This window comes from Homalodisca vitripennis, chromosome 7 (genome assembly GCF_021130785.1).
Source record: "Homalodisca vitripennis isolate AUS2020 chromosome 7, UT_GWSS_2.1, whole genome shotgun sequence".
Classification (NCBI taxonomy): domain Eukaryota; kingdom Metazoa; phylum Arthropoda; class Insecta; order Hemiptera; family Cicadellidae; genus Homalodisca; species Homalodisca vitripennis.
This window is the reverse complement of record NC_060213.1, coordinates 39,609,552-39,620,636: the sequence shown is the minus strand read 5'-3', so window position 1 is coordinate 39,620,636 and position 11,085 is coordinate 39,609,552. Positions and strand designations below refer to the sequence as shown.

Genomic DNA, 11,085 nt, shown 5'->3' with positions numbered 1-11,085 from the left:
CAAATGAGATGTTATGAATATAATAATATTTAACATAATACATTTCTAAATTTTTGGTTACTATCACTTTAAATATTTATATCGGCTAATAAATCCTCAATAATATAAGAACATTATAAAGTTATTTTCTTAACAAGCACATCATTATTATTTAGAGAATAATCCAACAACGTCATTGATACACGAGCACTTTGAACACTCAGAAGTTTATAACCTCTCGGAATATCTTTTGCAATATCTTGTTACCGAGAAATCTGTCAAACCCTACAGGAAAGCTTCGTTTGCTGCCGTGTGGGTAAAGCTCTCATAGCATAATTCCATGACTTTCTGATGCCCACATACCGTTAAAAGTTTAAATATGTTTAGAAAGTAGTTTCATACTGATCAGTATCATACTTTACAGTAAATAGGAGGTAAAAAGTTTGAATGGGTTACATAATTTAGTTTGAAACTATTGAAACAGCATGGTACAAGTAGTTTAGGTTTTTTTGTACATTTTCAGATAGATTTTAGTTGTTTTAGTAAGTAATTATTAAGTAAACTAGTACCAAGACAAAACACCGACTGCATTAACTGCATTACGAAAGAAAATGGTTTATTTCATAAAAAAAAACATTTTGTATCATAACTATTAAAAACCTTTACTAAGACTTTTACCTCCTACCAATTCTCTAAAATACTGTACTAAATGGGGGGAAAACACATCGAGTTGGATACCGCTGAGGTTATAGTAATCAATACCCAATTTGCAAAGTTTACTTATATGTTTAATTGTGACAAAAAACACAAAATCACCGTTTATAAATGTTGAAAATAAAATCATGTATTTACACGTTGCTGTCAAGTAGAATGATAAAGAAAAAAATGAAATCATCGGGTTGGGCTTCATAGATCAAATTTTCTATGGGAATTTGTATACGAACTTTATTACTTTTTAAAACTTTAAAATTGTTCTCCCTTTACGTTATTGTCAACTCACAAGCGCAGGCGTCAGCATCTTGGCTCGACATTTCAGCTGTAGTCGCCAAAGTGAGGTTTATTATATTAGAAGTTTGTAATTATAGTTAAAATCAAACTCAAATACTCGAAGTTAAAATCAAAGACTCTAAGTTGAAATCAGATACTCGAAGTTAAACTCGCCTAAAGCAAAATCACGACGGTCTTAGCCAATAATCGAGACAACTTAATGTCCATGACAACGTGGTCTCATCAGAAGGTCATTAACACACTATTATCTATATTAATCTGTCAAATAAAACATCAACCAAGGTAAGATACTTTACTATTTACAATTTAACTTTATATTACGTTCAAAATTAGATGTCTCTTATTATAGGGCTAATTTATAATACAAATATATAATTTTTACTTACGGACAGGGCGCGCGAGATGTTACTCGGCAGTAGGAACGGCAGAGATCTGCCAAGAATTTGTTCCAAGAACATTAAAAGTAACTTATAATTACCAGTAACGAGTAACAGGTTTGCGAAAATATGTTTTATATAAAATGCAACCAAATAACCGTACATTACTTTTGAACAAACGCTATTAAAGTAAACGCCATGGCTATTATATTTTATTTTTCCAATTAGCTGGATGCAAACATTACTAAGACATTTTTAAGCTAAGTCAACATTTCCATAATTCTTAACGTTAAAAACCCAATCGAACTTTAGTAAGGTTATTATACCATACCTCTGTCCCTATCTACTGCCCCTGGGGGCCCACAGGAGTATTTCGGATAACTCCTCCTGTGGAAAGAATACCCAGGTAGCGACTAAAGCCCTAGCCTTGGACGTGATTAAAGCAGAACAAAAGCCTTTTTTAATTGTTTCTTGTGACTATGAAAGCGAATTATTAGAAATGTAGAGTGGACTTTGGTATTCTTGTGCTTTCCTCCAGCTCCCCAAGGTCGGGGGCGGGCAACGGACATAGGTGTGAGTCAGGAGAACTAGCCTCCTGCTATAAATCCTGTGGACGGCTGAGAGAGGAACATGTAGTAGCCTAGTGCGGGACAGAGGAAATCTGTGTAGATATAGTTAGATTAGTCGCTAATTAGGTTAGATGTAACCCATCATACAGGTAAGAAAGGGTTTAACATTGTTTTGTGTGCTTTTGTTTTCTTTGTTTCAGGTGCTGCCCGAACATACTGGTAAGCTGGGTGAGTACAATTTAAGCTAATTAATTTAATTAGGTGCTAACTGTTTGCTGTGTGAACTAACCGCTTTACAGAGTGTGAGTTATTTATAGGGTGACAATTGTTTTATGGAGTGCTGAAACGGTTGTTAACCGAGCTAATTGAGGTAAGTACCGCCTTTTATTAGTAGTATCGTAGCTGGGCGCGAACTGCGGGTGCTTTCTGCAGGGGTTCAGCTCGGACTAGAGGGGGCGTGCAGCAACTGCGTTGCTAGAGCTCACCCCAGAGATCTAGAGTAGAATAAGCTCGAAAGGAACAAAAGAAGAACAAAAATGTCGGATTACGAAAGAGAGAAAGAAAGGAGAGAGCAGGACAGAGAGAAGGAGAAGAGAGAAAGAGAGAGAATGGAGAGAGAAAGGAGAGAGCTTGAAGAGAAGGAGAAATTGGTGAAGGCAGAAAGGGAGAGACAGCGAAGAGAGAAGGAGGAAAATGAAAAGAAGGCTGAAAAGGAGAGACTAGAGGAGGAGAAAATTAGGAGAAAGCAAGAGAAGCTCGAAAAAGAAAAGAGGGAGAAGGAGAGAGTATAATTTGAGAAGAAACTGCTTGAGCAGCATTATAGAAGGAGTAGCTTGGACAGATCCCCAACCAGTAGGGACAAGGAGAGAAGTAAGACGAGAAAGGAGCACTGAAGGAGAGTCCGAGACCGCTACTGAAGATGAAAGTAAGAAGAGAAAGGAAAGAGAAGAAGAAAGCCCTAAGAAGGTGAAGAAGAAGAATAGAACTGGAAAGGAAAGTGAAGAAAAAGGAGAAGAAGAAGAAGAACCGATGGAGGAAGAGACACCGGAAGAAGAGCCCACACCGCAGAAGAAAATGGAAGATGTGCTTAAGAAGATGGAAAGCTGGACCGAGAGACAGGTCAAAAACAAAACGATTAGCAAAGTGTAATTAAGTGAACTGAATAAGCTGGTGGGGATGATGAGAAAAAAAATTGAAGGAGCTTGAGATTGAGAAAGCAAAGCTAGAAGGAAGGCCAGAAGAGCGGAAGGAGATTGTTAGTATGTTTAAAGAAGCCCTGAAAGAGTCAGGAGAGAGTAAGGTCAGAGAAGGAGTACAGGAGGAAGGGACGGCTAGGTCCTTTGCCGAGATTGTGAGAACAGAACGAAGGATGAAGGAGAAGAGGCCCCCTGTAATTACAGGCACAAGGGCAGAGCCGGCAAGATCCACGAATGTGGTACTTGTAAGGAAAGAAGGAAGGGAGAGTGAAGAAGTGAGGAAGAAGCTGAAGGAGCTTATAGACCCTAGGAAAGAAAATATAAACGTGAGAAGGATGACGAAGGTTAAGAATGGAATCTTGCTTGAAGTGACATCTAAAGAAGAAGTGGAGATTAGTAGAAGATGAAGGTATGAGGAGAGAAGGTATAGAAGTGAAGGCACCGGATAAAAAGAGACCTATGATTATGATTTATGACATAGAGATGAGCCTGAAGGACGAGGAAATTGTGTAAGAAATTTATGAGCGTAACCTGAAGGAGGATATGACTGAGGAGGAGATGACGGAAGGATTTAAGATAAGAAATCGTAGGGAAGAAGGGAAAGGAGACATAAGAAGAAGGATAGGGAGTGTGATTGCAGAATGCAGTGCGAAGGTGCGAAATTTGCTAAGAAGGAGAGAAAGACTGTACATTGGATGGACATCTAATAGGGTAAAGGATTACATTGACTTGCCCAGATGCTATAAGTGCCAACGTTTTGGGCATGTGGCGGCGAAATACTGCATGGGCAAGAAGGCATGCCCGAGATGCAACGAAGAGCACGATGTCAAGGACTGCAGAGTGCAGGAGGAGGCTCCATGGAAGTGCGTTAATTGCAAAAGAGATGGGAGAGTTGAACTGAATCACGATGTGAGATGGAAAGGATGCCCGATTAATAAGAAAGCAGAGAAGAGATACCTAGAAAACGGTCGCCTATGATTAGGATCGGCCAGGTGAATTGTGGAAGAGGACTGGCAGCTACAGGAGAATTGATTGAAAGAGCTAGGAAAGAAGGATGTAATTTGATTTGCCTACAGGAACCCTTCTCACGAGATGGGAAGATAAATGTTGTAAATGGAAGATGCTACTACGATAGAGACTTAGGAAGAGAACAAATTTGGGCGGCGGTTGTAATTTTAGATGAAGAGACGGAAGCTATTATAATGGACCAAGAGTCTGATGGATGCTGTGTGACTGTTGATATAAGGAAGAGTAGAAGGGAGCTGACCATATTAAGTATCTATTGTAAAAGACAAGGAGAATTAAGAAATGAAGGAAGAAAGATTGCAAGAGTCTTGAGAAGAAAAGGTGGGAGAAGAACCATAATTGCGGGAGACTTTAATGCAAAGTCAAGGACGTGGTAGCAGGAGAGACGGATGAGAGAGGGGAGCAAGTTGAAGAGATGGTATTTGCCGAAGGATTGGACATCATTAACGAAGTGAGTGAATGGACAACTTTTGAAGATTCGAGAGGCGGCACCTCAAATATAGACCTGACCCTCTTAACAGGAGATGTGAGGGAGAAGATAAGAAGCTGGAAGATGAAGGAGGAGTTAATAAGTGATCATAGGATGATCGTGACTGAAATAAGATAAGAAAGTGAAGGAGACGCAGAAGGCGAAGAGATAGATGAAAGGTTTTCTTCGAACCTGAGAAGAGCTAACTGGAGAAGGTTTAAGGCCATGATGGTACGAGAGAGAAGGATATGGAGAGAAGGGGAAGATGAAGGAGAGACCGGGGAAGAGACATTTCGAAGATTGGAAGAGAGCCTCTTAAAAGCGGCTAAGGAGTCTATACCAAGGCTAGACAGGAGAGACAGAAGGTGTCCGTGGTGGACGGAAGAGCTAGACGAAATTAAGAGAATAATGCGGTCTAGACTGCAAAGATGGAGAAGAAGAAGAGATGATGAGAACAGAAGGATGTACATAGAGGTGAGAAGGCAATACGTGAAGGAGATAAAGAAGGCAAAGAAAGATTACTGGGAAAGAAGATTAAGAGAAGGAGAGGAAAACCCGTGGGGTCACGCCTACCGGGTCATAGCAGGCAAACTTAAAAGTGATGTTCTCTTGGGAGGGCTAAGGCGGCCAAATGGAGAATTGACGTGCTCCATAGATGAATCCTTGCGGGAGTTTTTGCGAGTGCTGGTACCTGATGATGAGGTGGAAGAAGACACGATCGATCATGCAATAGTGAGAGATGAGATGAAGAGAGAAGGAGAAGGTGAAGATGAAGAAGAATTCGAGATGGGAGAGATAGAGTGGGCAATCAAAAGAATAAAGAATGGGAAAGCGCCCGGTCTTGATGGCATTAAAGGAGAGATGGTTAAGGCTGTGAAGGATGTTATATGTGAAAAAGTGAAGAAGGGAGCCATTAGAGTTTTAAGAGAAGGCAGAATCCCTGGTAGATGGAAGGAAGGATTGATCAAGGTATTCCTCAAGGCGGAAGATAAGGATAGAAAGAATCCTAAAAGTTATAGACCTGTGACATTGTTACCTGTGATGGGGAAAGTAATGGAAAGACTGATCGAGAAGAGATTGAGAGATTTTTCTGCGAAGAAATGGAAGAATTGGAGAAAACCAGTATGGTTTCCAGGAAGGACGTGGTACGGTGGATGCCCTAAAAAAGATGGAAGAGTCAGTGGAGGATCTGAACCAGAAATACGTGCTTGGTATTTTTATGGATATATCCGGTGCCTTTGACGGTGCTTGGTGGCCGGAGATAATGAAGGTGTTACGGGAATGGGAGTGCCCGAGAAACATATGGGGGCTCGTGAGAGATTACTTTCGAGGGAGAGTTGATAGGATAAGAGTTGGCGGCTCTGAAGGATGGAAGGAGGTGACGAGGGGATGTCCGCAGGGGTCGGTGCTGGGGCACCTGCTATGGTGTGTTCTTTTTGAAGGAGTGCTTCGCCTGGAGCTTGGAGAAAATACAAGGACGTTAGCTTATGCTGATGATTGCTTGGTGCTTGTAGGAGGAGGAAGTAGAACGAGGCTGGAGGCGAGAGCTTCAGAAGTGTCGATGTCGGTAATGGATTGGTGTGAGGCAAGGAAGCTAAAAATCTATAAGGAGAAAAACAGTTTGTATGCTTCTGAAGGGCAAGCTGGACCGGGAGAGGATGCCTGTGGTGAGAGTGGGAGAAGGAAGTTTGAAGTGCGTGGGTGAGTGTAAATATCTCGGATTGAAGATAACTACAGGCTTGAGTTACCAGAAGCATGTGAAGGATCTGGTACATAGGATTAAGGTTATCTTCTTGAAATTTAGGAGGCTAGCAAGGGCAAATGGCGGTGTCGGCTGTGGTATGCTTGGGGCGGTTTACAGAAGTGTGATTGTGCCCATTATTTTGATGGCTGTGAGGTGTGGGGAGAAGCCCTAAAGGACATGGGAGCTAGGAGGAAGCTCATGTCAGCACAGAGGACCTTGCTGCTTGGGATGACGTTAGCCTATGCGACAGTGTCGCATGAGGCTATAAGGGTGCTGGCGGCAGAAATGCCATGGGACTTGTTATTTCAGGAAAAGATGGCGGTGAGAAGAGATGTAGAGGGAGGAGTGGAGAAGAAGGAGGCAGTAGAAAGAAGGAAAGAAGAATCGGCTGAAAGATGGCAGAGAAGGTGGATGGAGACGATCAAGGGAAGAGAAACCTATGCGTTTTGGGAAGATATAAAGAAGAGACAGGAATTGAGAGTAGAGCTGGACCACTACCTAAGCCAATTCCTAACGGGACACGGCAATTTTGCCGCGAAGCTGGCAGGCTTCGGTCTGAGTGTGGAGGATCAATGCCGGCAGTGCGGGCAGAGAGAAACAGCAGAACACGTCCTGCTGGAGTGTGAAATTTATGAAGATGAGAGAGAGGAGTTGAGGAGCAAGGCTAGGGAGAAGGGACTCCCATGGATGAGGAACAGCTTTGTGGAGGACGAAGACATCTTTGAGGTCTTCAGGAGGGTGGCTAGAAGAATTGGAATTGGATATGAACCTCCGGAAAATTTTCAAAGTCCCGACTTTTTTCTAAGTCCAAACTTTCTTTGAACGCCCGTATCTCGGTAAATAATTTTGTTTTCGAGAAATCGCCAAGTGCTTTTTTATACTTTAAACCTTGCAATATACAATAATCTGAGGTTATTTTATAAAAATTATAACAAAAAAATTTTTACCGATATGCACCTGGAGTTTTTGCGAGACGTTCCACAGGAAAGTCACATGGAAATTCCAGTACTCTTATAGGAAGGTGGTGGTTTCCTGAGAGTGAAAAATAAAAAGTAGCCAAAACCTTCCCAAAGTACAGTAAGGTCCTGTACAACATATTAAAAAATGGTTTTTTAGCCATTTTTATCGAATTTTTGGCTTTTTACCGGTTTTTACCGGGATTTGAAATAGCCGACCCGAAAATCAGTCTGGGCGGCAGGTGGCCGCTACCGATCTCGAGGCTTGTCCTCGATTCACAGCATTGCCGCGAGCCCGCCGACGGTCCTCCGTGACCACCGGTACGCAGCTCACACGCGGCGCAAACTCCCGGGCGGCTCCAGTAGCTCGACTGCGGCGGTCCCGCCTTACGGTCCCGCCAGCGACTTTCTCGGGCCGTGCCGACTCTCTAATGGTAAACACTTCGCCTCAATGGGCGTAAGCAAAACGAACTGCGTGTTCTAGCCAAGAAATAGGGCTACCGGTCGCAGACCGGAAACCCTGAAGTGAGTTTAAATGAAGCTCGATAAAATGATTTTCGGACCGGTGTTCGCACCGAGTACCGACATAATCGTCATCATGAGTCGCCCGGGCAGTGGCGCGCGCGTCGTGGCGCGTAGGTCCGTGACGGGGCCACGTTTCGGCGTGGTTTACTCCTCGTGGCGTTCTCCCTACGGCGCGGCGCGTTAGCGGGGCTGACCCGAACCAAGCGGCTTCCACTATCTCACAACTCTCGGGCGGTCGAGCTGCGGCTTGTCCGCGCGCTCGCTCCGCCCGTGCGAGTACGGCATCTGTGTTAATGCCGCGCAGACGAGATATCGAGTATATCCGCTGCTCCCTGGTTGATCCTGCCAGTAGTCATATGCTTGTGTCAAAGATTAAGCATTACTTGGAAAGTTGTGAATGATGAGCTTGGTAATTCAAAATCTTCAAACAACCTATTATCCTCACCGATGGTGATGTAGCTATCAGAACCCAAGCTGATGTAGAAAGAAAGTTTAACGAATATTTTTGTTTCAGTTGGTAATCAACTATCACAGCTGGCTTCTTTTGATTCGGCTCTCGAGTATGTTGCAAATGTCCCAGCTCTTCAACAATTAGATAAACCTTCTTGTTTGAACCAACCACTATGGCTGAGGTTCTAAGCTCGATTTCAAAGCTGGGAAACTCGAAGTCGAGTGGGTGGGATGGGGTTACATCTGAAGTTCTTAAGAAGTGCGCATATCTTATAGCTTTTCCTCTGGTACACATAATTAATCGATCTTTTTCTGAGGGAATTTTTCCAGAAAATCTAAAGCTGTCTGTCATACGTCCAATCCATAAAAAAGGCCAAAAAAACTGAGATTTCTAATTACAGGCCAATCAGTCTGCTCTCTTCTTTTGCTAAGGTGTTTGAGATGATCATTCTGGCAAGACTTCAATGTTACTTTGACTCTAATACTCTCTTGACTGCATCTCAGTTTGGTTTCAGAAAAAAGGGTTTTCAACTTCTAGCGCTGTCAATGATGTCATTGGTGCCGTGTTGGGAGCCTTGGATGGGTCGCAGTGTGTCGGTGCGATATACTGTGATCTGTCCAAGGCTTTCGACTGTGTCAACCATTCTGTTTCTTTTGGGTAAACTTGAAAGATATGGCTTGAACGGTTGCAGCTCTCTCACTCCTTTCCTCATATCTCTCTGAGAGAAAGCAGACAGTTTCTGTAACAAATAAAGGACAACTTCAAAGAGGTTGGTTGAGGACCAGCTCAGGAGTGCCTCAAGGCTCCGTACTTGGTCCTTTTTTATTTTCTATATATATAAACGACCTTCCTTCCAATATGAAATCAGACATTGTTTGCTATGCGGATGACACAAACTGCTCTATCTTCCTTGTCGTGATATTCACAGCCTCGAAATTATTATGAATCAGTCGTATGTCAGCTTGAATAAGTGGTTTGAGTCAAATGGTCTCCTATTGAATGAAGAAAAAAACTTAAAATCATGGTTTTCTCTCACCAACTTCTCGTGATATAGCGGGTTTCAGCGTAAATGGTATCAACCCATCAGAGTCTGCCTCTCTTCTTGGTGTTGTCATTGATTACAAGCTCAACTGGTCTAAACATATAGATACGCTATGCTCAAAGCTGTCTTCAATTACCTTTGCTTTTCGAGTTTTTAATGCCTGCAGTTGGTAAAGAAACTATCGTTCAAATTTACTATGCTTATGTATACAGTAGACTGAAAATATGCTATTGGATTCTGGGGATCTTCTAGTGAAATTTTAAGGGTATTTTAGATTCCAAAAAAGAATTGTTCGCATTATGTCTGCAGCAGGTAATCGTGCTCACTGTAAGCCTTTTTTCAGCAACTGAATCTCCTCACTCTTCCAAGCATCTATATACTTTGAAGTTTTGACTTTCTTCAAAAAATAACCCACATCTTTTTGCAGAGAACACTTTTAATCATCAGTACGATACCCGCCACAGGGGTAATATGGTCTACCCGATCCATAGATTGACAATTTTCGAAAGGGGCATGCAATATTCAGCTCTACGGCTCTATAACGCGCTGCCTCGGCACCTGAAAAACATAACCAGCTCACAAAATTTTTCTAAAAAACATTAAAACTATTTTGGCTTGAAAAATGCCCATATTCTGTTCAAGAATTCCTGTCATATTTGCACAAACATGTGAAAAATAACCTATGTTGACTATTTGATTGTTGATTTTATTTAATTGTTATTGTTATATTTATATACGTACTATTTTATCTATGACTTATTTCATGTAACTTTATGTTATTAACGAAATAAATTATTTCTTGATTCTGATTCTGATTCTGATTCTGAAGCCATTGCAAGTCTCAGTACAAGCCACATTAAGGCGAAACCGCAAAAGGCTCATTAAGTCAGTTATGGTTCCTTGGATCGTACAATCCATTACTTGGATAACTGTGGTAATTCTAGAGCTATAACTTGCAATCAGAATCCCGACCAGAGATGAAAGGGACGCTTTTATTAGATCAAAACCAATCGGGGCACCAGCCTCGCACTTCTTGGTGACTCTGAATAACTTTCAGCTGATCGCACGGTCCTCGTACCAGCGACGCATCTTTCAAATGTCTGACTTATCAACAGTCGATGGTAGATTCTGCGCCTACCATGGTTGTAACGTATAATGGGGAATCAGGGTTCGATTCCGCAGAGGGAGCCTGAGAAACGGCTACCACATCCAAGGAAGGCAGCAGGCGCGCAAATTACTAACTCCCGGCAAGGGGAGGTAGTGACGAAAAATAACGATACGGGACTCATCCGAGGCCCCGTAATCGGAATGAGTACACTTTAAATCGTTTAACGAGTACCAATTGGAGGGCAAGTCTGGTGCCAGCAGCCGCGGTAATTCCAGCACCAATAGCGTATATTAATGTTGTTGCGGTTCAAAAACTCGTAGTTGTATCTGTGTCTTACGATGTCGGTTCATCGCTCGCAGAGTTAACTGACATGTCCTGTGGGTCGTCCTGCCGGTGGCGGTTCGGGCTCCCGGCGGTGTATAGGGTCCGCCTAAAGCATCCCGAGGGTTCCGGCCGCCGATTCAATCCCGCCGCGGTGCTCTTGACTGAGTGTCGAGGTGGGCCGGCACGTTTACTTTGAACAAATTAGAGTGCTTAAAGCAGGCTGATTTCTGTCTGAATACTGTGTGCATGGAATAATGGAATAGGACTTTAGTTCTATTTTGTTGGTTTTAAGATTCCGAAGTAATGATTAA

At 42.6% G+C, this 11,085-nt stretch overlaps 1 protein-coding gene across 1 annotated transcript; it reads left to right on the top strand.

Annotated features, from left to right (window-relative positions):
- The first annotated feature begins 2,469 nt into the window (after positions 1–2,469).
- On the top strand, positions 2,470–3,082 carry LOC124366688 (histone-lysine N-methyltransferase, H3 lysine-79 specific-like). Its single transcript, XM_046823287.1, has 2 exons — positions 2,470–2,678; positions 2,749–3,082. The coding sequence occupies exons 1-2, from the start codon at positions 2,470–2,472 to the stop codon at positions 3,080–3,082; spliced, it is 543 nt and encodes a 180-aa protein (XP_046679243.1).
- Positions 3,083–11,085: the final 8,003 nt, after the last annotated feature.